The sequence below is a fragment of the Leptidea sinapis genome, chromosome 41, assembly GCF_905404315.1.
Source record: "Leptidea sinapis chromosome 41, ilLepSina1.1, whole genome shotgun sequence".
Taxonomy (NCBI): domain Eukaryota; kingdom Metazoa; phylum Arthropoda; class Insecta; order Lepidoptera; family Pieridae; genus Leptidea; species Leptidea sinapis.
This window is the reverse complement of record NC_066305.1, coordinates 1,939,621-1,966,233: the sequence shown is the minus strand read 5'-3', so window position 1 is coordinate 1,966,233 and position 26,613 is coordinate 1,939,621. Positions and strand designations below refer to the sequence as shown.

Below are 26,613 nucleotides of genomic sequence, written 5' to 3'. Positions count from 1 at the left end.
CGCTTTCTACGTCAATGATGAAATCGGTGCTAGAGTGATTGACTTGCATGATGGGCTATTGCATCGCGTGATATTAACCGAATATCACAAAAATATTTGAATTTCGGTTTGTCATTTGTGTAATATACTTTGCGTGCATAGTGAATTAACTTTTTAACGTACAAATATATAAATGTAATTTGTAGGTACCTGAGAGTTGAACAAGACACCAAGATTTACGATCCATGCGACACCCAAACGGTTGGTTCAGTGGGTGAGAGCGCGCGGGCGGAACCCGAGAAGCGCGGGTTTCGAATCCCGAATCGTTCATAAATTTTGATTATAAAAATTTGTATAATTAATCCCAGAAGTGAGGGATATCATTTTAAAATAACAAATAATAAATATAAAATTATTTCAAACCTAGCCTTGGTGAATTTATGTATTGGAGTACGCTCCGTTGTGCGTGTAACGTTTTACAGTATTTTACTGAATAAGTTTTTTATAGGTTGGGGAAGTTCGGTTGTTTGTTTTTCCGATCGACAAACAACTCTACATATGCAATTATAATTTAACATAGAATTACACACAATAAAAACGGGTATTGCTTATAATAACGCGGTGGTCGTCACCAATCAATGAAATTAATGCTCATTCAGACAGTCGCGAAGTGTTTTTAATCAGAGTGGCAGAATCATTCGTCCTGAATATAACATACCTAATATTTGTAATTTTAGGTTAGAAATATGTTTGCTTGAAAAACGATGGAATTGAAGCGATTGTTACGTAAGGAGATGTTTGTAGGTCAGAGTTTGTGTTTATCGGATGCTGTGAAATGGTACTTAAATAATCACAGAGTGTATCTCAGTTCTGAATGTTCATATTATGTCACTTTGTGCAAATACAATAAAGTTGATTATTATTGATGTGTGTGTTTTATTGATTATTTATTTTTAACTTGATTGATATACTTTCTTGGATCAATGAAATTGTCGTTAACTTTAAAAAAATGTGTGATTTGTGATTCTTGAAGACATTAAGACTTAGAAAAATAATATTCTTGACTTATAATAATATTTTTTTTTATTTCAGGCCATTTCGTTCCATAAATTCAAATTCAAATATTTTTATTCAATATAGGATTGAAAATCACTTATTAAACATCAAAAACTAACTAGAAAACCATCACTGTAGAGAGATGTGGTGTTCAAAATATAAAAAAATTATAACATTTATTACAAAAAGTCCAAATTGTTTTTTTGTTATTGTCTATGTGTGCAGATAACCATCGTTTGTAAATGGGGTACCTGATATAGTCAGATATACCCATGAGGATTTTATTATTTTTGCTGTGCAATTGACTCCCGAGTATCGCTTGTTCTTAATACAACGAAGATGTCAGGGACCTCAAACTCAACAAACAAGCCTGCACCAGCATCTCGGTAGTGTCATAAGGGCCCTGTATGTATCATTATACTGGACTGATTATATGCTTAATACAGGAGTGATTACAAACCGGCAAATAATTATCTTGTTATTCTGTCTTCATTAATAGAATTATTTTTATCGATCAAATACTTAAATAAACATTTACTTACTATCGATTTAAAAGCTTAAATACAAACATTGGAGATAATAAAAAAATAAACTTACTTGACATAAACTTTATTAAACAAACCAAGAGATCAAAAATATTTTAGCTCTTGGTGAAATGAGACACGTACTTTTATTTTAGTTAAATAAAACTGAATGAATTAATATATACTCTCCGAATCAAAATTACTATATGCCGAAATTGTTAACAATGTACTGGTATGAAGTAGCATTCTCAATTTGATATCAGATACCTAAACCTACATAATATTCTCCTCGATAACCTCTTTATGAGAGAACGCACATATTAATCGCTGTCGGTCAAAAACGACAAAACCCATTAAAATGATTTCATCTTAGTGCACACTACAAACAGACCTAAAGCGTAGCAGACCCCGATACGATCCAATATTATCACATTCCGGCCACAACAATAAGACCAAAACTTTTCATTCTTTGTTAAACATAATATTTTTTTTTGCACTTGAAGTATGAGCAATGAAGAGATAAAATATTGTCAACTTCGAGCATGTTTATAAGGTTTACAGTCTCAAATAATTCACTAATAATATGACATATTGTAGTAAAAATAGATTTCCTATATAAACATATCTAAATGCCTCCATAAATGCTTCGCACACAAATAATTTCAGAACTTAGGAACACAAAACAATCTCCTGTTTCCTTTAATACTAACCTGTACTAACGACAGTAAAGTTTAAATCTTAAAACTATAAATAACTTTGTAATACACTTAATAATTTGATGTACTTACTTAACAAAGAAAAAAAAATTGCACCAGCAAAGATTACAATGTTTGTAATTTCACATCAAAATTATTAGAAGTTGATAATTAGGAATTTTAAAATTAATACAAAATAAAATAAAAATACTTGAGGGTCATCAATATTAGAGTATTCAACCAAAAGGACAAGTCGTTGGAATTATGAAAGAACAGAGTAGTGTTGTGCGTGTGTAATTAGTGTTAGGGGCGTAATATTCAGAGGAGCGTTTTCGGAGAAGCGAAACACGCATCGTCTATCAATTTTGGACATTTTAATATCTATTATATATGTGAAAAAGCTTGATGGATGTGCTTCAACAGACCTTCTACAATCAAATCAAGGATCCTATACGATTTTCCAATTCGGAAAAGCGAATTGAAAAACGTATGTATGCGGCTGCGCTTTACTTGCTAATACTTTCCATAAATACTTGCTTCCATAAAATTGGAGCGAGTGAAGATGTCAGCATCAGCAAGTGAGTAGTGATTGTATGTTTTATGTTATTGCTTTGATTCAAGCTGTCCGTATAAAATCTCCTCCATTTGGTTAGACACTCTAAGTAAAATACACTACAAAATATGTAAAAAGTAACGTTATATTGTCAGGAATCACTTTCCAAACTTGGCGAGCGTGTCGTTGCAGTCTTGTATAGTCTTGGTGAGTCTCTCCACGGTAGCCGAGGTCTGCTTTGTGGCCAGGAGTCGCCTGCAACTCTCCGCGCTGGTGAAGTAACCGCACACGTTGTGGAATATTCTGACCACGCGGTCGCCGCACACGTACAGATACTTACCGGACGCGTCGAAGCACAAATGGTTTATAATACCTGAAAATAAAACAAAATTTATTAATGTCATTTGAAGGACCGTGGCTATTCTTTTTTTTATTTTCAACTGGCGTATCAGTTGCTATTACTGAAAACATTTATTAGGAATAAAAAAAAATATCCCACCATTATAGCAAATAATTTCGTTCAATTCACAATTTCACGCATGAATTACAGCTTCTCGTCCCGCGCTCCTCTTTAGACTTTATCTACACCCAGAATATGAATCCTCTAAAAGATTCTGAAACAGTTAGCTAACTGCTAACATTAAAACAGCCAGCCCTAGTAGTAACCGAATATCATCCATTAATGATTATATACAAATAAACTAAGTATTAATGAAAGAATTATTTATTTTAGTAGTAATTTACATTTAGTATAGTGCAAAAATTAAAATTCATTTGAATATAATGTTCTTTTGGAAATTAACGCTCATTTTTTGTAAACAAAACAGTAAAAATATCGAAGAAAAATGGCGGGGATTCGAATAACATACTTTTTTTTACGGCGCGCGACGTTCTGGTGGTGTGGAACGCGCGTAAAACAAAATGTTCTTTTTTTGAAATTCATACAGATGCCACGCATCGAGCAATAAGAATGTTGCTGTCTGTGAAAACTCTTTGAGCATGAAGGGAATGAAAAAAAAAATAGGAGTGTTGTTATGTGATTACAATTGAGTACAACATTACAACACTCTTTTGGGTGATGTAATGGTTATTAGAACATTAGGTGTTTCAATGTTGGCAATAAGCTAATATAACTGTTTCAGAATCTTGAATAGAGGATTTATAGCATGGGTGTAGATAAATGATTTTACAATATGATCCCAGAATATGTACAAAACAAATGTGTGTCGAAATTTAAAAGAATTGTTAAATAACGTTTGTGTGGGAAAGGTTACTATAACATAAACGATTTTCTTAATCACACCACAGACTGGGAATGAAGCGAACACCCTCAGGCAATTTAATTATAAATGTTTATCGTACGATATTACACTGCAATCCATATTTTTATAAAAAAAAGCCCGCTGAGTTTCTTGCGCCCGTTTTTCTCAGGTCTGAGGCACTCTATTTTGAATGGGTGGAAGTTTTTTGACGTTCAATAAGTGATTTTGAATCCTATTTTTAATAAAAATACTTGAATTTGACTTGTGATATGCTTTCAATAAGTAGGTACTTTGTCCATAATTTTAAGCAAGAAGAAGATTTCCGAAAAGATCAATGGCAAGTTAAATTTGTTATTTTCTAACACAAATAATGACTATTCCATATTTAAGATCTCAAACAATTCTACATAGCCGATAACTTTCTCTACATATATAGACAAATCACGTAATATAAAAAAAAAACAAACAAACACTTGTTTAAAATATTCAACAGCAATGTAATACATGTATTTAGGTTTCGTATGTTGAATTTAGAACCCGATTCGGACAGTACAGTTACAACACACGACTAGGGAGAAAAGTGTGCTTACAGTGTCCTTAAGCACACTTTTGCCGTTCCGCTATCAGACTGCGAATGATGTCCATATATGTGTATAGAACGTCATTGTACATATGCCGACATTTTTTTAAAATACAAACTAGTGTTGTATGTAGGTATTTATGTACGTATATAGTAAACTGAATCGGTTTCACCAAACATCGATTGACAAAACATTGGCCATAACATTGTATTATTCAGTTAGGCCGGCTCTTCATCGTCACCGATCGATACGACCGCCGCTGAACTCCGCACAACCTCGATTCAAAAATACTCTCATGGAAAGTTTCAGTTATTGGAAAATAACAAACGCATCCTGTGCGGCCGTGAGACGAAACTACATTTCAAGGAGAATCACGTATTATTTAGGTTTTATTTTTCATTTGTTTTTAACTTTATTTATATTTTTTTATGAAAACAAGGGACAAGACGAGCTGGACGTTCAGCTGATGGTAATTGATACGCCCTGCCCATTACAATGCAGTGGTTTTCAGGATTCTTGAAAAACCCAAAAATTCTGAGCGGCATTACAACTGCGCTCGTCCCCTTGAGACATAAGATGTTAAGTCTCATTTGCCCAGTAATTTCACTAGCTACGGCGCCCTTCAGACCGAAACACGATAATGTTTACACATTACTGCTTCACGGTAGAAATAGGCGCCGTTGTGGTACCCATAATCTAGCCGGCATCCTGTGCAAAGGAGCCTCCCACTGGTAATGGTAGTAATGGTGGACTTAAGTGTGAGCGCAAACGAAGCGATGTTTATAAATACGGACTTTGACTCAACTCGCTAGATAAGTCTAAGTTCGCTCTATCTCAGCCTTAGTCTTAACACAACTCCAGCTGTGGCGCTATTCAATATTCGTACTTGACGTTACTTGACGTTATCGGCATCGTCTTATCGAGAACAGTCAACGAATTCGGTCCTGAATACATAATGGCACATGTCCTGAATGGCACACTTCCGTGTCTCACATAATTTATCTATTACTGTCGTATTGATATACATTTTCATTGTTGTTATGCGTCGTGCGATATTATTCTCATTTCCATTATTTGAGGCCGAATGAATAAATTCAGTGTAATCTGATCCCAGCTGTTGAATTTAAATAACAATAAATTTTTAGGTAATTTTTTTCCAAAATTCTACTCCGTTTTAAATATTTATAAACCAATAGCGTTACTAAGACATGGTTTTTTTTAAATAATAATAACGAAATGATATTTACATACAAACCAACAAGAATACCAATTCTGTAGATCAAAATATAGTTACTTTCATTGACACAATGTATTTCGAAGTTTAATTATTTGTGAAATATTATTTTGATATTAAAATAAATAAAGAGTTAAGTGTGGGTATAAATATTGTCACTAATGAATTTTAAATTTGGTGCACATTGAAACATCCTGATTAGTTAACTCATAGGTCTAATATATACTAGCGTATAGACAAAACAAAGCATGCGAGAGAAGTGCATCTCTAACAGATAAAGAAAAGGAAAAAATGCCAACAAATTTTATTTCCTCACCTAAATTGTCCCAGATAGTGAATCAAATTTTTTTTTCATGAATTATCAAATTATGGCGTATCTCCGTTAGAGACGTTCTTCAATCTAGCATGCTTGGTTTGTATATGGGCTAGTATATTGTAAGTCCACAGATTTTTGTTGCAAAAAAACTTGTTTCCATTCACCCCGTGTAACTATGTAATTCATTTGTACAAAGTAATTGTTTTGTTCATTAATTTAACAAAATAATATAAATACATACATATATACATATACAAGTATACATATTATATTTTGTGTAAAGTATTTATAGTACAAAAGCATTAGTATCATGGATTGGAATACTATTATTACTAAAACTGAAATAAGCAACACATTAAAACAAGAAATATAATTGCGAAAACTATATTTAGATAATATTGTGACAGTTGTAAATCCGAGTTTATAGAAATTGCAAATGAAAGTCTTTATATGCGTAGTTTGAGTCGAGCCATTTCGGTTCTTAGCCACGATACACTGCTTATTCGCAACTATAATATGAATTAATTATTAACATTCCTAATAATTGATGTGGCACTATTGAAAAATGAGACATTTAAACTTTAAGTCACAATTGTATCACTTATAACCTCCAATTCTATCGCACTCTTAATACTTACACTTGAACATTGATATTTATTTATACAAAGATACCTATTGAATTTGTTATTATAATCGAGAATTTGATATACAAAAATGTAACAAAATTTTTGTTCGAAAAGTATTTCTGAAACTACTGCGCAACTTTAAGAAGACTTAAGAATATTATTTCTACCTTCATCTACACCCATGCTGTAATCCCTCTATTAAAGATTCTAAAACAGTTAGCTTATTGCCAACATTAAAACACCCAATGTCCCAATACGAGTGTTGCAATGAAATTGAGTACAACGTTATATCATCTGTTTTCATAATAACACTCCTTTGGATGATAGTATGATTACTAGGACTGGCTAACTGTTTCAGTATCTTTTAAAGAGGATTCATATTATGGGTGTAGATAAAGTCTTGTATGCAACTGTTGATAATTAGGTATTAAAACACTCATGTGATACTATTATCATAAACCCACATTCGTTTTTAATACCTCTTATTACACAACAGTTGTATAAATAACTATTACCTTTCTTCTAATTATTGATAACAACCTCCAAAAATTAAAATACTCGTGTATAGATGAAAATAATTTCACTGGAATCTCAGCCAATAGATAATTAAAACAAATTTGAAAGGATCCCTTAATTATTATCTTGTTTGTACGATTTAAATGTAAACAAGTTTTATCGCTGCTTAGAATATCACAATTAAAACGTATTATGCTCAATAACGTCATATCGCGTATATTAGTGATATTTAACTTCCATTTTTCTAGCGGTTCTTATAAAAGGCATCATGAATTGTTAAATTTCTTAAATATGCTATTTTTGAGTACATAAGGGATTTATAATAATTAGTTCGTGTGATTTCGAATGTTGGCAGATTATGAAACGGCTATAATAATAATATATTAATAACATGGTAATAGTGTGTATTATCGTTACCTTTCAGCACAAAACAATCATGTCACTTTTAACTAATCGCCAATTTCGAATTTACTGATGACAAGGGTCCGTGAATAGGAAAATATCATTTATCGGCTGATATTAGAGTCATAAGTGCGAGTGAGAACAGCATATCGATAATACTGTTCACTCCGCATTAGCGTAAGCGGCTTGGGTTACGACCTATGTTTAATAAGATACCTACTATATCGCGGGTTGCTTTGCTGAAGTTTTTGACGCTTCACAACAAAGTCTTGATTTCACTTCAGAAAGGATTATATAACGTCAGCATACGTATTGACTACAAATAATTGATGAATTAAATATTTTTTTCCGTTTACCGCGTTAGAAGCGGGATTTGCAAAGATATTCTATTATGACTCGAGTTAACTTTGTAGTTTAATACAATAAATATGTGGAAGTTTATACCCATGGGAGCCTTGTGGACGGTGCTATATACAGAACTCGGAAACGGATATTTTGCCTTCTCTAGTCCTCATTTTAATACAGTCCACAAAGGCGCCAGCCATTGATAATTACTTATTAAGTTATACCCTCAATACACACAATTGATGGATTTAATACTAGTGTATGAAATCAACATTAGAAAAAAAACTTTTATTTGTTATAAGTCGATAATTTTCTACATAAGTTTATTGATGTCCTAAAATTCTAAACCAAAAACATACAGTACTTTGAAATGTATTAAGCTGATTTCTGCCGAATTGTTATATCAATATATTATGGAATGGTAAATGTATCGTAAATCAATTGTTAAAACGTATATGTAAGTAATTATTAATTGATTTTCTTCGTCACATATCATATAGTAGCCACACAGTTTTTCTTAGACCCTAAGAGTGTGCACCCTAGCTAATACCGGGAGTCCTTCAGGCCATAGTAACCTTAGAGTTCTCTGTTTATTAATGTTGTTTCTCTCTTTAGTATTTCGTGTTGATTCCTGTTTGTTGTCGTTATGCCGTAGAATATTTATCTCAAAGCGAATCCGAGGTAATACCATTTCGCGTGGGGTCGTCTTTGCAAATGGGTTCGAAATATTATTTATGGTAATTTATACATTTTTATTCGTGATTTGCTAGTAACATGAATTATTCATTGTACTTACGCTAATATTACTATATAAGAGTGCGTGTCTTATAATTCACATAACTATTACTGCCTTATTCATATATTACTTAAAACGTGTTTTAAGCCTATCGAACGTTCGATAAAATTCCTTATTCATATTCGTTAGATAAATCTCCCGTAACTAATACCTCTCCATAGTACGCAATGTTGCCAATTCGTACAAAAAAAACATAATTTTGACTAATTTATTGAGGAACTGTCAATGGAAACAGACATCTTTTCAATGTCAATGTTTTGTCAGTTGTCAAAATCGATGTCAAAATAAGTTCAAACTCCAAAAATCAAAGTTTCGAAGTCTGTCGGTTGTCAATCTATGACGGATAACAACTTTGAGCGGGAAGCTATTTATCACATTATTAAACGTCAAATACGAGACAGCCAGATGTCGGCCATATTTTTTTGCGTTCGAGTGCTTAAAATAGGTATATAGAAGGATCCTAGCTGCTATAAGTAACTTCATCTTTAGCGAAGAGATAATGAGTGTTTTACTGAGCTCTAATATGCGATTACGAATACCATTTTTTAACAAGCGTATATTAGCAATGTTTTAAATTTCCGCTAAGTCATTATGAATAAGACAGTTAAAATTTAGATGTCATATAAACTATGTGTCAGAATTTGAAATTTATGAACTCAAAAGTCCCACCTAATAAGGAGTCATCGAACGCGACCCGAAGTCGTATTACTTCGGATACGGCTTTGCTTTTTTTTAATAAAAATATTGTCACAAACTGTCGACACTGCCTCTAAGTTAACTTATTAACATATAACAGTATCACATAGCACGTACCTAGATATATTTCGGCGAAATTTTTGCAGAGTTGTAAACGTTATAAATTGCAGTAACATTTGACTTGTAATTGATAGATAAAAACGCATTTATTGTTTAAATTGAATAAACGGTATTGCCTTTACATGGTTCTAGTGACTACAATTATTAAATACGTGATTGATATAGTGTACCTACTTGCAGTATTGTTTATAGGTGAATTATAATAATTAATCATACATACCAGGTTTGATACAATTCGCTACTGTCTGATTTAGTGTTGATTATTTGAGGCTGAATGAGAAATGGGTGTGTGTGGCTGTATTCGAATTTTTGTGAATAATCTAAGCCCCGATTGACATCCAAAGCGATTTCATCAACACCTTTAGAGCGTGTTGGCCTAAACATTTTTTTTACATGTCATAAACAATAGAATGTAACAAATACCTGTCAAAACTGTTATCGATAAGTATGAACAAAATCAAATATTGTTAAAACTTTAATGTTTTTTAACTAAACTTGTTCGCGATCAAATATGTTGAACGTCAAAATTCGCGGTCAGCATTTAAACGTGGTAAGGGCTGCGTTTAGTTTCTCTTGGTGAAATCAGAATTAAATTTGTTAACTCGATTGCAGGCGTAAGCTTAGTTCAAAGTGTTCTAATCGCTTTCTACGTCAATGATGAAATCGGTGCTAGAGTGATTGACTTGCATGATGGGCTATTGCATCGCGTGATATTAACCGAATATCACAAAAATATTTGAATTTCGGTTTGTCATTTGTGTAATATACTTTGCGTGCATAGTGAATTAACTTTTTAACGTACAAATATATAAATGTAATTTGTAGGTACCTGAGAGTTGAACAAGACACCAAGATTTACGATCCATGCGACACCCAAACGGTTGGTTCAGTGGGTGAGAGCGCGCGGGCGGAACCCGAGAAGCGCGGGTTTCGAATCCCGAATCGTTCATAAATTTTGATTATAAAAATTTGTATAATTAATCCCAGAAGTGAGGGATATCATTTTAAAATAACAAATAATAAATATAAAATTATTTCAAACCTAGCCTTGGTGAATTTATGTATTGGAGTACGCTCCGTTGTGCGTGTAACGTTTTACAGTATTTTACTGAATAAGTTTTTTATAGGTTGGGGAAGTTCGGTTGTTTGTTTTTCCGATCGACAAACAACTCTACATATGCAATTATAATTTAACATAGAATTACACACAATAAAAACGGGTATTGCTTATAATAACGCGGTGGTCGTCACCAATCAATGAAATTAATGCTCATTCAGACAGTCGCGAAGTGTTTTTAATCAGAGTGGCAGAATCATTCGTCCTGAATATAACATACCTAATATTTGTAATTTTAGGTTAGAAATATGTTTGCTTGAAAAACGATGGAATTGAAGCGATTGTTACGTAAGGAGATGTTTGTAGGTCAGAGTTTGTGTTTATCGGATGCTGTGAAATGGTACTTAAATAATCACAGAGTGTATCTCAGTTCTGAATGTTCATATTATGTCACTTTGTGCAAATACAATAAAGTTGATTATTATTGATGTGTGTGTTTTATTGATTATTTATTTTTAACTTGATTGATATACTTTCTTGGATCAATGAAATTGTCGTTAACTTTAAAAAAATGTGTGATTTGTGATTCTTGAAGACATTAAGACTTAGAAAAATAATATTCTTGACTTATAATAATATTTTTTTTTATTTCAGGCCATTTCGTTCCATAAATTCAAATTCAAATATTTTTATTCAATATAGGATTGAAAATCACTTATTAAACATCAAAAACTAACTAGAAAACCATCACTGTAGAGAGATGTGGTGTTCAAAATATAAAAAAATTATAACATTTATTACAAAAAGTCCAAATTGTTTTTTTGTTATTGTCTATGTGAGCAGATAACCATCGTTTGTAAATGGGGTACCTGATATAGTCAGATATACCCATGAGGATTTTATTATTTTTGCTGTGCAATTGACTCCCGAGTATCGCTTGTTCTTAATACAACGAAGATGTCAGGGACCTCAAACTCAACAAACAAGCCTGCACCAGCATCTCGGTAGTGTCATAAGGGCCCTGTATGTATCATTATACTGGACTGATTATATGCTTAATACAGGAGTGATTACAAACCGGCAAATAATTATCTTGTTATTCTGTCTTCATTAATAGAATTATTTTTATCGATCAAATACTTAAATAAACATTTACTTACTATCGATTTAAAAGCTTAAATACAAACATTGGAGATAATAAAAAAATAAAACAAACTTACTTGACATAAACTTTATTAAACAAACCAAGAGATCAAAAATATTTTAGCTCTTGGTGAAATGAGACACGTACTTTTATTTTAGTTAAATAAAACTGAATGAATTAATATATACTCTCCGAATCAAAATTACTATATGCCGAAATTGTTAACAATGTACTGGTATGAAGTAGCATTCTCAATTTGATATCAGATACCTAAACCTACATAATATTCTCCTCGATAACCTCTTTATGAGAGAACGCACATATTAATCGCTGTCGGTCAAAAACGACAAAACCCATTAAAATGATTTCATCTTAGTGCACACTACAAACAGACCTAAAGCGTAGCAGACCCCGATACGATCCAATATTATCACATTCCGGCCACAACAATAAGACCAAAACTTTTCATTCTTTGTTAAACATAATATTTTTTTTTGCACTTGAAGTATGAGCAATGAAGAGATAAAATATTGTCAACTTCGAGCATGTTTATAAGGTTTACAGTCTCAAATAATTCACTAATAATATGACATATTGTAGTAAAAATAGATTTCCTATATAAACATATCTAAATGCCTCCATAAATGCTTCGCACACAAATAATTTCAGAACTTAGGAACACAAAACAATCTCCTGTTTCCTTTAATACTAACCTGTACTAACGACAGTAAAGTTTAAATCTTAAAACTATAAATAACTTTGTAATACACTTAATAATTTGATGTACTTACTTAACAAAGAAAAAAAAATTGCACCAGCAAAGATTACAATGTTTGTAATTTCACATCAAAATTATTAGAAGTTGATAATTAGGAATTTTAAAATTAATACAAAATAAAATAAAAATACTTGAGGGTCATCAATATTAGAGTATTCAACCAAAAGGACAAGTCGTTGGAATTATGAAAGAACAGAGTAGTGTTGTGCGTGTGTAATTAGTGTTAGGGGCGTAATATTCAGAGGAGCGTTTTCGGAGAAGCGAAACACGCATCGTCTATCAATTTTGGACATTTTAATATCTATTATATATGTGAAAAAGCTTGATGGATGTGCTTCAACAGACCTTCTACAATCAAATCAAGGATCCTATACGATTTTCCAATTCGGAAAAGCGAATTGAAAAACGTATGTATGCGGCTGCGCTTTACTTGCTAATACTTTCCATAAATACTTGCTTCCATAAAATTGGAGCGAGTGAAGATGTCAGCATCAGCAAGTGAGTAGTGATTGTATGTTTTATGTTATTGCTTTGATTCAAGCTGTCCGTATAAAATCTCCTCCATTTGGTTAGACACTCTAAGTAAAATACACTACAAAATATGTAAAAAGTAACGTTATATTGTCAGGAATCACTTTCCAAACTTGGCGAGCGTGTCGTTGCAGTCTTGTATAGTCTTGGTGAGTCTCTCCACGGTAGCCGAGGTCTGCTTTGTGGCCAGGAGTCGCCTGCAACTCTCCGCGCTGGTGAAGTAACCGCACACGTTGTGGAATATTCTGACCACGCGGTCGCCGCACACGTACAGATACTTACCGGACGCGTCGAAGCACAAATGGTTTATAATACCTGAAAATAAAACAAAATTTATTAATGTCATTTGAAGGACCGTGGCTATTCTTTTTTTTATTTTCAACTGGCGTATCAGTTGCTATTACTGAAAACATTTATTAGGAATAAAAAAAAATATCCCACCATTATAGCAAATAATTTCGTTCAATTCACAATTTCACGCATGAATTACAGCTTCTCGTCCCGCGCTCCTCTTTAGACTTTATCTACACCCAGAATATGAATCCTCTAAAAGATTCTGAAACAGTTAGCTAACTGCTAACATTAAAACAGCCAGCCCTAGTAGTAACCGAATATCATCCATTAATGATTATATACAAATAAACTAAGTATTAATGAAAGAATTATTTATTTTAGTAGTAATTTACATTTAGTATAGTGCAAAAATTAAAATTCATTTGAATATAATGTTCTTTTGGAAATTAACGCTCATTTTTTGTAAACAAAACAGTAAAAATATCGAAGAAAAATGGCGGGGATTCGAATAACATACTTTTTTTTACGGCGCGCGACGTTCTGGTGGTGTGGAACGCGCGTAAAACAAAATGTTCTTTTTTTGAAATTCATACAGATGCCACGCATCGAGCAATAAGAATGTTGCTGTCTGTGAAAACTCTTTGAGCATGAAGGGAATGAAAAAAAAAATAGGAGTGTTGTTATGTGATTACAATTGAGTACAACATTACAACACTCTTTTGGGTGATGTAATGGTTATTAGAACATTAGGTGTTTCAATGTTGGCAATAAGCTAATATAACTGTTTCAGAATCTTGAATAGAGGATTTATAGCATGGGTGTAGATAAATGATTTTACAATATGATCCCAGAATATGTACAAAACAAATGTGTGTCGAAATTTAAAAGAATTGTTAAATAACGTTTGTGTGGGAAAGGTTACTATAACATAAACGATTTTCTTAATCACACCACAGACTGGGAATGAAGCGAACACCCTCAGGCAATTTAATTATAAATGTTTATCGTACGATATTACACTGCAATCCATATTTTTATAAAAAAAAGCCCGCTGAGTTTCTTGCGCCCGTTTTTCTCAGGTCTGAGGCACTCTATTTTGAATGGGTGGAAGTTTTTTGACGTTCAATAAGTGATTTTGAATCCTATTTTTAATAAAAATACTTGAATTTGACTTGTGATATGCTTTCAATAAGTAGGTACTTTGTCCATAATTTTAAGCAAGAAGAAGATTTCCGAAAAGATCAATGGCAAGTTAAATTTGTTATTTTCTAACACAAATAATGACTATTCCATATTTAAGATCTCAAACAATTCTACATAGCCGATAACTTTCTCTACATATATAGACAAATCACGTAATATAAAAAAAAAACAAACAAACACTTGTTTAAAATATTCAACAGCAATGTAATACATGTATTTAGGTTTCGTATGTTGAATTTAGAACCCGATTCGGACAGTACAGTTACAACACACGACTAGGGAGAAAAGTGTGCTTACAGTGTCCTTAAGCACACTTTTGCCGTTCCGCTATCAGACTGCGAATGATGTCCATATATGTGTATAGAACGTCATTGTACATATGCCGACATTTTTTTAAAATACAAACTAGTGTTGTATGTAGGTATTTATGTACGTATATAGTAAACTGAATCGGTTTCACCAAACATCGATTGACAAAACATTGGCCATAACATTGTATTATTCAGTTAGGCCGGCTCTTCATCGTCACCGATCGATACGACCGCCGCTGAACTCCGCACAACCTCGATTCAAAAATACTCTCATGGAAAGTTTCAGTTATTGGAAAATAACAAACGCATCCTGTGCGGCCGTGAGACGAAACTACATTTCAAGGAGAATCACGTATTATTTAGGTTTTATTTTTCATTTGTTTTTAACTTTATTTATATTTTTTTATGAAAACAAGGGACAAGACGAGCTGGACGTTCAGCTGATGGTAATTGATACGCCCTGCCCATTACAATGCAGTGGTTTTCAGGATTCTTGAAAAACCCAAAAATTCTGAGCGGCATTACAACTGCGCTCGTCCCCTTGAGACATAAGATGTTAAGTCTCATTTGCCCAGTAATTTCACTAGCTACGGCGCCCTTCAGACCGAAACACGATAATGTTTACACATTACTGCTTCACGGTAGAAATAGGCGCCGTTGTGGTACCCATAATCTAGCCGGCATCCTGTGCAAAGGAGCCTCCCACTGGTAATGGTAGTAATGGTGGACTTAAGTGTGAGCGCAAACGAAGCGATGTTTATAAATACGGACTTTGACTCAACTCGCTAGATAAGTCTAAGTTCGCTCTATCTCAGCCTTAGTCTTAACACAACTCCAGCTGTGGCGCTATTCAATATTCGTACTTGACGTTACTTGACGTTATCGGCATCGTCTTATCGAGAACAGTCAACGAATTCGGTCCTGAATACATAATGGCACATGTCCTGAATGGCACACTTCCGTGTCTCACATAATTTATCTATTACTGTCGTATTGATATACATTTTCATTGTTGTTATGCGTCGTGCGATATTATTCTCATTTCCATTATTTGAGGCCGAATGAATAAATTCAGTGTAATCTGATCCCAGCTGTTGAATTTAAATAACAATAAATTTTTAGGTAATTTTTTTCCAAAATTCTACTCCGTTTTAAATATTTATAAACCAATAGCGTTACTAAGACATGGTTTTTTTTAAATAATAATAACGAAATGATATTTACATACAAACCAACAAGAATACCAATTCTGTAGATCAAAATATAGTTACTTTCATTGACACAATGTATTTCGAAGTTTAATTATTTGTGAAATATTATTTTGATATTAAAATAAATAAAGAGTTAAGTGTGGGTATAAATATTGTCACTAATGAATTTTAAATTTGGTGCACATTGAAACATCCTGATTAGTTAACTCATAGGTCTAATATATACTAGCGTATAGACAAAACAAAGCATGCGAGAGAAGAGCATCTCTAACAGATAAAGAAAAGGAAAAAATGCCAACAAATTTTATTTCCTCACCTAAATTGTCCCAGATAGTGAATCAAATTTTTTTTTCATGAATTATCAAATTATGGCGTATCTCCGTTAGAGACGTTCTTCAATCTAGCATGCTTGGTTTGTATATGGGCTAGTATATTGTAAGTCCACAGATTTTTGTTGCAAAAAAACTTGTTTCCATTCACCCCGTGTAACTATGTAATTCATTTGTACAAAGTAATTGTTTTGTTCATTAATTTAACAAAATAATATAAATACATACATATATACATATACAAGTATACATATTATATTTTGTGTAAAGTATTTATAGTACAAAAGCATTAGTATCATGGATTGGAATACTATTATTACTAAAACTGAAATAAGCAACACATTAAAACAAGAAATATAATTGCGAAAACTATATTTAGATAATATTGTGACAGTTGTAAATCCGAGTTTATAGAAATTGCAAATGAAAGTCTTTATATGCGTAGTTTGAGTCGAGCCATTTCGGTTCTTAGCCACGATACACTGCTTATTCGCAACTATAATATGAATTAATTATTAACATTCCTAATAATTGATGTGGCACTATTGAAAAATGAGACATTTAAACTTTAAGTCACAATTGTATCACTTATAACCTCCAATTCTATCGCACTCTTAATACTTACACTTGAACATTGATATTTATTTATACAAAGATACCTATTGAATTTGTTATTATAATCGAGAATTTGATATACAAAAATGTAACAAAATTTTTGTTCGAAAAGTATTTCTGAAACTACTGCGCAACTTTAAGAAGACTTAAGAATATTATTTCTACCTTCATCTACACCCATGCTGTAATCCCTCTATTAAAGATTCTAAAACAGTTAGCTTATTGCCAACATTAAAACACCCAATGTCCCAATACGAGTGTTGCAATGAAATTGAGTACAACGTTATATCATCTGTTTTCATAATAACACTCCTTTGGATGATAGTATGATTACTAGGACTGGCTAACTGTTTCAGTATCTTTTAAAGAGGATTCATATTATGGGTGTAGATAAAGTCTTGTATGCAACTGTTGATAATTAGGTATTAAAACACTCATGTGATACTATTATCATAAACCCACATTCGTTTTTAATACCTCTTATTACACAACAGTTGTATAAATAACTATTACCTTTCTTCTAATTATTGATAACAACCTCCAAAAATTAAAATACTCGTGTATAGATGAAAATAATTTCACTGGAATCTCAGCCAATAGATAATTAAAACAAATTTGAAAGGATCCCTTAATTATTATCTTGTTTGTACGATTTAAATGTAAACAAGTTTTATCGCTGCTTAGAATATCACAATTAAAACGTATTATGCTCAATAACGTCATATCGCGTATATTAGTGATATTTAACTTCCATTTTTCTAGCGGTTCTTATAAAAGGCATCATGAATGGTTAAATTTCTCAAATATGCTATTTCTGAGTACATAAGTGATTTATAATAATTAGTTCGTGTGATTTCGAATGTTGGCAGATTATGAAACGGCTATAATAATAATATATTAATAACATGGTAATAGTGTGTATTATCGTTACCTTTCAGCACAAAACAATCATGTCACTTTTAACTAATCGCCAATTTCGAATTAACTGATGACAAGGGTCCGTGAATAGGAAAATATCATTTATCGGCTGATATTAGAGTCTTAAGTGCGAGTGAGAACAGCATATCGATAATACTGTACACTCCGCATTAGCGTAAGCGGCTTGGGTTACGACCTATGTTTAATAAGATACCTATTATATCGCGGGTTGCTTTGCTGAAGTTTTTGACACTTCACAACAAAGTCTTGATGTCACTTCAGAAAGGATTATATAACGTCAGCATACGTATTGACTACAAATAATTGATGAATTAAATATTTTTTTCCGTTTACCGCGTTAGAAGCGGGATTTGCAAAGACATTCTATTATGACTCGAGTTAACTTTGTAGTTTAATACAATAAATATGTGGAAGTTTATACCCATGGGAGTCTTGTGGACGGTGCTATATACAGAACTCGGAAACGGATATTTGGCCTTCTCTAGTCCTCATTTTAATACAGTCCACAAAGGCGCCAGCCTTGATAATTACTTATTAAGTTATACCCTCAATACATACAATTGATGGATTTAAAACTAGTGTATGATATCAACATTAGAAAAAAACTTTTACTTGTTATAAGTCGATAATTTTCTACATAAGTTTATTGATGTCCTACAATTCTAAATCAAAAACATACAGTACTTTGAAATGTATTAAGCTGATTTCTGCCGAATTGTTATATCAATATATTATGGAATGGTAAATGTATCGTAAATCAATTGTTAAAACGTATATGTAAGTAATTATTAATTGATTTTCCTCGTCACATATCATATAGTAGCCACACAGTTTTTCTTAGACCCTAAGAGTGTGCACCCTAGCTAATACCGGGAGTCCTTCAGGCCATAGTAACCTTAGAGTTCTCTGTTTATTAATGTTGTTTCTCTCTTTAGTATTTCGTGTTGATTCCTGTTTGTTGTCGTTTTGCCGTAGAATATTTATCTCAAAGCGAATCCGAGGTAATACCATTTCGCGTGGGGTCGTGTTTGCAAATGGGTTCGAAATATTATTTATGGTAATTTATACATTTTTTATTCGTGATTTGCTAGTAACATGAATTATTCATTGTACTTACGCTAATATTACTATATAAGAGTGCGTGTCTTATAATTCACATAACAACTATTACTGCCTTATTCATAATAAAACGCTCGAAGGTATAAATCTATATTACTTAAAACGTGTTTGAAGCCTATCGAACGTTCGATAAAATTCCTTATTCATATTCGTTAGATAAATCTCCCGTAACTAATACCTCTCCATAGTACGCAATGTTGCCATTTCGTACAAAAAAAACATGATTTTAACTAATTTAATGAGGAACTGTCAATGGAAACAGACATCTTTTCAATGTCAATGTTTTGTCAGTTGTCAAAATGGATGTCAAAATAAGTTCAAACTCCAAAAATCAAAGTTTCGAAGTCTGTCGGTTGTCAATCTATGACGGATAACAACTTTGAGCGGGAAGCTATTTATCACATTATTAAACGTCAAATACGAGACAGCCAGATGTCGGCCATATTTTTTTGCGTTCGAGTGCTGAAAATATGTATATAGAAGGATCCTAGCTACTATAAGTAACTTCAGCTTTAGCGAAGAGATAATGAGTGTTATTATCGATTATGAATACCATTTTTTAACAAGCGTATATTAGCAATGTTTTAAATCTCCGCTAAGTTATTATGAATAAGACAGTTATAATTTAGATGTCATATAAACTATGTGTCAGAATTTGAAATTTATGAACTCTCAAAAGTCCCACCTAATAAGAAGTCAACGAACGCGACCCGAAGTCGTATTACTTCGGATACGGCTTTGCTTTGTTTTAATAAAAATATTGTCACAAACTGTCGACACTGCCTCTAAGTTAACTTATTAACATTTAACAGTATCACATAGCACGTACCTAGATATATTTCGGCGAAATTTTTGCAGAGTTGTAAACGTTATAAATTGCAGTAACATTTGACTTGTAATTGATAGATAAAAACGCATTTATTGTTTAAATTGAATTAACGGTATTGCCTTTACATGGTTCTAGTGACTACAATTATTAAATACGTGATTGATATAGTGTACCTACTTGCAGTATTGTTTATAGGTGAATTATAATAATTAATCATACATACCAGGTTTGATACAATTCGCTACTGTCTGATTTAGTGTTGATTATTTGAGGCTGATTGAGAAATGGGTGTGTGTGGCTGTATTCGAATAATCTAAGCCCCGATTGACATCCAAAGCGATTTCATCAACACCTTTAGAGCGTGTTGGCCTAAACATTTTTTTTACATGTCATAAACAATAGAATGTAACAATTACCTGTCAAAACTGTTATCGATAAGTATGAACAAGATCAAATATTTTTAAAACTTTAATGTTTTTTAACTAAACTTGATCGCGATATCAAATATGTTGAACGTCAAAATTCGCGGTCAGCATTTAAACGTGGTAAGGGTATAACTGCGTTAAGTTTGTCTTGGTGAAATCAGAATTAAATTTGTTAACTCGATTGCAGGCGTAAGCTTAGTTTAAAGTGTTCTAATCGCTTTCTACGTCAATGATGAAATCGGTGCTAGAGTGATTGACTTGCATGATGGGCTATTGCATCGCGTGATATTAACCGAATATCACAAAAATATTTGAATTTCGGTTTGTCATTTGTGTAATATACTTTGCGTGCATAGTGAATTAACTTTTTAACGTACAAATATATAAATGTAATTTGTAGGTACCTGAGAGATGAACAAGACACCATGATTTACGATCCATGCGACACCCGAACGGTTGGTTCAGTGGGTGAGAGCGCGCGGGCGGAACCCGAGAAGCGCTGGTTTCGAATCCCGAATCGTTCATAAATTTTGATTATAAAAGTTTGTATAATTAATCCCAGAATCCCATATCATTTTAAAATAATAAATAAAATAAAAATAAAATAGCCTTTATTATTACTAGTGACTTAATTTTTTTTTTCTTATAAATAAAACTTAAATTATCTTAACTAGTAATTTGTCTCTCGACAAAGGCCTCCTCTAAAGACTTCCACCTTATAAAACTTCCACGTTTAAAAAAAAAAACATTTTAAAATAACAAATAATAAATATAAAATTATTTCAAACCTAGCCTTGGTGAATTTATGTATTGGAGCACGCTCCGTTGTGCGTGTAACGTTTTACAGTATTTTACTGAATAAGTTTTTTATAGGTTGGGGAAGTTCGGTTGTTTGTTTTTCCGATCGACAAACAACTCTACATATGCAATTATAATTTAACATAGAATTACACACAATAAAAACGGGTATTGCTTATAATTACGCGGTGGTCGTCACCAATCAATGAAATTAATGCTCATTCAGACAGTCGCGAAGTGTTTTTAATCAGAGTGGCAGAATCATTCGTCCTGAATATAACATACCTAATATTTGTAATTTTAGGTTAGAAATATGTTTGCTTGAAAAACGATGGAATTGAAGCGATTGTTACGTAAGGAGATGTTTGTAGGTGGGAGTTTGTGTTGATATCGGATGCTGTGAAATGGTACTTAAATAATCACAGAGTGTATCTCAGTTCTGAATGTTCATATTATGTCACTTTGTGCAAATACAATAAAGTTGATTATTATTGATGTGTGTGTTTTATTGATTATTTATTTTTAACTTGATTGATATACTTTCTTGGATCAATGAAATTGTCGTTAACTTTAAAAAAATGTGTGATTTGTGATTCTTGAAGTCATTCACATTTAGAATAATAACATTCTTGACTTATAATATTTTTTTTTTATTTCAGGCGATTTCGTTCCATACATTTAAATTCAAATATAGGATTCAAAATCACTTATTAAACGTCAAAAACTAACTTGAAAACCATCACTGTAGAGAGATGTGGTGTTCAAAATATAAAAAAATTATAACATTTATTACAAAAAGTCCATTGTACCCTAACCAAAGCATTGAGAGAGAAACTTGCCATTACACAGATCAATGGAGAGGAGTATGGTTGGTTATACACTGCAGGATAGCAGGGCACATGATGCGAGACAAAGTGGGGAACCGAATGGTACCCGAGAGATGGCAAGTTATTTTTTTGTTATTGTCTATGTGAGCAGATATCCATCGTTTGTAAATGGGGTACCTGATATAGTCAGATATACCCATGAGGATTTTATTATTTTTGCTGTGCAATTGACTCCCGAATATCGCTTGTTCTTAATACAACGAAGATGTCAGGGACCTCACACTCAACAAACAAGCCTGCACCAGCATCTCGGTAGTGTCATAAGGGCCCTGTATGTATCATTATACTGGACTGATTATATGCTTAATACAGGAGTGAATCACAAACCGGCAAATAATTATCTTGTTATTCTGTCTTCATTAATAGACTTATTTTTGTCGATCAAATACTTAAATAAACATTTACTTACTATCGATTTAAAAGCCTAAATAAAAACATGGGAGATAATAAAAAAATAAAACAAACTTACTTGACATAAACTTTATTAAACAAACCAAGAGATCAAAAATATTTTAGCTCTTGGTGAAATGAGACACATACTTTTATTTTAGTTAAATAAAACTGAATGAATTAATATATACTCTCCGAATCAAAATTACTATATGCCGAAATTGTTAACAATGTACTGGTATGAAGTAGCATTCTCAATTTGATATCAGATACCTAAACCTACATAATATTCTCCTCAATAACCTCTTTATGAGAGAACGCACATATTAATCGCTGTCGGTCAAAAACGACAAAACCCATTAAAATGATTTCATCTTAGTGCACACTACAAACAGATCTAAAGCGTAGCAGACCCCGATACGATCCAATATTATCACATTCCGGCCACAACAACAAGACCAAAACTTTTCATTCTTTGTTAAACATAATATTTTTTTTGCACTTGAAGTATGAGCAATGAAGAGATTAAATATTGTCAACTTCGAGCATGTTTATAAGGTTTACAGTCTCAAATAATTCACTAATAATATGACAAATTGTAGTAAAAATAGATTTCTTATATAAACATATCTAAATGCCTCCATAAATGCTTCGCACACAAATAATTTCAGAACTTAGGAACACAAAACAATCTCCTGTTTCCTTTAATACTAACCTGTACTAATGACAGTTTAAATCTTAAAACTATAAATAACTTTGTAATAATAATACACTTAATAATTTGATGTACTTACTTAACAAAGAAAAAAAATTGCACCAGCAAAGATTACAATATGTGTAATTTCACATCAAAATTATTAAGAACTGATAATTAGGAGTTAAATTTTAAAATGAATACAAAATAAAATAAAAATACTTGAGGGTCATCAATATTAGAGTATTCAACCAAAAGGACAAGTCATTGGAATTATGAAAGAACAGAGTAGTGTTGTGTTTGTGTAATTAGTGTTGGGGGCGTAATATTCAGAGGAGCGTTTTCGGAGAAGCGAAACACGCATCGTCTATCAATTTTGGACATTTTAATATCTATTATATATGTGAAAAAGCTTGATGGATGTGCTTCAACAGACCTTCTACAATCAAATCAAGGATCCTATACGATTTTCCAATTCGGAAAAGCGAATTGAAAAACGTATGTATGCGGCTGCGCTTTACTTGCTAATACTTTCCATAAATACTTGCTTCTATAAAATTGGAGCGAGTGAAGATGTCATCACCAGCAAGTGAGTAGTGATTGTATGTTTTATGTTATTGCTTTGATTCAAGCTGTCCGTATAAAATCTCCTCCATTTGGTTAGACACTCTAAGTAAAATACACTACAAAATATGTAAAAAGTAACGTTATATTGTCAGGAATCACTTTCCAAACTTGGCGAGCGTGTCGTTGCAGTCTTGTATAGTCTTGGTGAGTCTCTCCACGGTAGCCGAGGTCTGCTTTGTGGCCAGGAGTCGCCTGCAACTCTCCGCGCTGGTGAAGTAACCGCACACGTTGTGGAATATTCTGACCACGCGGTCGCCGCACACGTACAGATACTTACCGGAGGCGTCGAAGCACAAATGGTTTATAATACCTGAAAATAAAACAAAATTTATTAATGTCATTTGAAGGACCGTGGCTATTCTTTTTTTTTTATTTTCAACTGGCGTATCAGTTGCTATTACTGAAAACATTTATTAGGAATAAAAAAAATATCCCACCATTATAGCAAATAATTTCGTTCAATTCACAATTTCACGCATGAATTACAGCTTCTCGTCCCGCGCTCCTCTTTAGACTTTATCTACACCCATAAAATGAATCCTCTAAAAGATTCTGAAACAGTTAGCTAACTGCTAACATTAAAACAGCCAGCCCTAGTAGTAACCGAATAACATCCATTAATGATTATATACAAATAAACTAAGTATTAATGAAAGAATTATTTATTTTAGTAGTAATTTACATTTTGTATAGTGCAATAATTAAAATTCATTTGAATATAATGTTCTTTTGGAAATTCATCGCTCATTTATTGTAAACAAAACAATAAAAATATCGAAGAAAAATGGCGGGGATTCGAATAACATACTTTTTTTTACGGCGCACGACGTTCTGGTGGTGTGGAACGCGCGTAAAACAAAATGTTCTTTTTTTGAAATTCATACAGATGCCACGCATCGAGCAATAAGAATGTGGCTGTCTGTTAAAACTCTTTGAGCATGAAGGGAATGAAAAAAAAAATAGGAGTGTTGTTATGTAATTACAATTGAGTACAACATTACAACACTCTTTTGGGTGATGTAAAACCATTACATTACAACATTAGGTGTTTTAGTGTTGGCAATAAGCTAATATAACTGTTTCAGAATCTTTAATAGAGGATTTATAGCATGGGTGTAGATAAATGATTTTACAATATGATTTAAAAGAATTGTTAAATAACGTTTGTGTGGGAAAGGTTACTATAACATAAACGATTTTCTTAATCACACCACAGACTGGGAATGAAGCGAACACCCTCAGGCAATTTAATTATAAATGTTTATCGTACGATATTACACTGCAATCCATATTTTTATACAAAAAAGCCCGCTGAGTTTCTTGCACCCGTTTTTCTCAGGTCTGAGGCACTCTATTTTGAATGGGTGGTAGTTTTTTGACGTTCAATAAGTGATTTTGAATCCTATTTTGAATAAAAATACTTGAATTTGACTTGTGATATGCTTTCAATAAGTAGGTACTTTGTCCATAATTTTAAGCAAGAAGAAGATTTCCGAAAAGATCAATGGCAAGTTAAATTTGTTATTTTCTAACACAAATAATGACTATTCCATATTTAAGATCTCAAACAATTCTACATAGCCGATAACTTTCTCTACATATATAGACAAATCACGTAATATAAAAAAAAAAAAACAAACAAACACTTGTTTAAAATATTCAACAGCAATGTAAAACATATATTTAGGTTTCGTATGATGAATTTAGAACCCGATTCGGACAGTACAGTTACAACACACGATTAGGGAGAAAAGTGTGCTTACAGTGTCCTTAAGCACACTTTTGCCGTTCCGCTATCAGACTGCGAATGATGTCCATATATGTGTATAGAACGTCATTGTACATATGCCGACATTTTTTTTAAATACAAACTAGTGTTGTATGTAGCTATTTATGTACGTATATAGTAAACTGAATCGGTTTCACCAAACATCGATTGACAAAACATTGGCCATAACATTGTATTATTCAGTTAGGCCGGCTCTTCATCGTCACCGATCGATACGACCGCCGCTGAACTCCGCACAACCTCGATTCAAAAATACTCTCATGGAAAGTTTCAGTTATTGGAAAATAACAAACGCATCCTGTGTGGCCGTGAGACGAAACTACATTTCAAGGAGAATCACGTATTATTTAGGTTTTATTTTTCATTTGTTTTTAACTTTATTTATATTTTTTTATGAAAACAAGGGACAAGACGAGCTGGACGTTCAGCTGATGGTAATTGATACGCCCTGCCCATTACAATGCAGTGGTTTTCAGGATTCTTGAAAAACCCAAAAATTCTGAGCGGCATTACAACTGCGCTCGTCCCCTTGAGACATAAGATGTTAAGTCTCATTTGCCCAGTAATTTCACTAGCTACGGCGCCCTTAAGACCGAAACACGATAATGTTTATACATTACTGCTTCACGGTAGAAATAGGCGCCGTTGTGGTACCCATAATCTAGCCGGCATCCTGTGCAAAGGAGCCTCCCACTGGTAATGGTAGTAATGGTGGACTTAAGTGTGAGCGCAAACGAAGCGATGTTTATAAATACGGACTTTGACTCAACTCGCTAGATAAGTCTAAGTTCGCTCTATCTCAGCCTTAGTCTTAACACAACTCCAGCTGTGGCGCTATTCAATATTCGTACTTGACGTTATCGGCATCGTCTTATCGAGAACAGTCAACGAATTCGGTCCTGAATACATAATGGCACATGCCCTGAATGGCACACTTCCGTG

General features: G+C 32.8%; 2 protein-coding genes across 9 annotated transcripts in view; one reads left to right on the top strand and one right to left on the bottom strand.

Annotated features, from left to right (window-relative positions):
* LOC126976525 (tripartite motif-containing protein 2-like) overlaps positions 1 to 26,613 on the top strand; it is a 211,586-nt gene that overhangs the window by 50,137 nt on the left and 134,836 nt on the right. Inside the window, exon 13 of one of the 2 annotated variants that reach the window (XR_007731919.1) lies at positions 5,796 to 7,959. The exons of the other annotated variant lie outside the window; for it this stretch is intronic. The gene's annotated coding sequence lies outside the window, so the exon portion shown is untranslated. Of the gene's footprint in view, positions 1 to 5,795; positions 7,960 to 26,613 lie in introns of those variants that run through there. 2 annotated transcript variants of the gene reach the window in all.
* Positions 1,629 to 26,613, bottom strand: part of LOC126976528 (transducin beta-like protein 2) — a 191,807-nt gene continuing 166,822 nt past the window's right edge. The window contains exons 7-8 of one of the 7 annotated variants that reach the window (XR_007731921.1): positions 22,841 to 24,192; positions 1,629 to 1,832 (exon numbers count right to left, since the gene is read on the bottom strand). Coding sequence is in view for 3 of the 7 variants with exons in the window: in XM_050824907.1 (XP_050680864.1) it covers positions 2,966 to 3,180 (215 nt within the window). In the remaining 4 variants the exon portion in view is untranslated. Of the gene's footprint in view, positions 3,181 to 11,974; positions 13,527 to 22,636; positions 24,193 to 26,613 lie in introns of those variants that run through there. The other 6 variants (XR_007731923.1, XR_007731924.1, XR_007731922.1 and 3 more) reach the window with 6 other exon arrangements.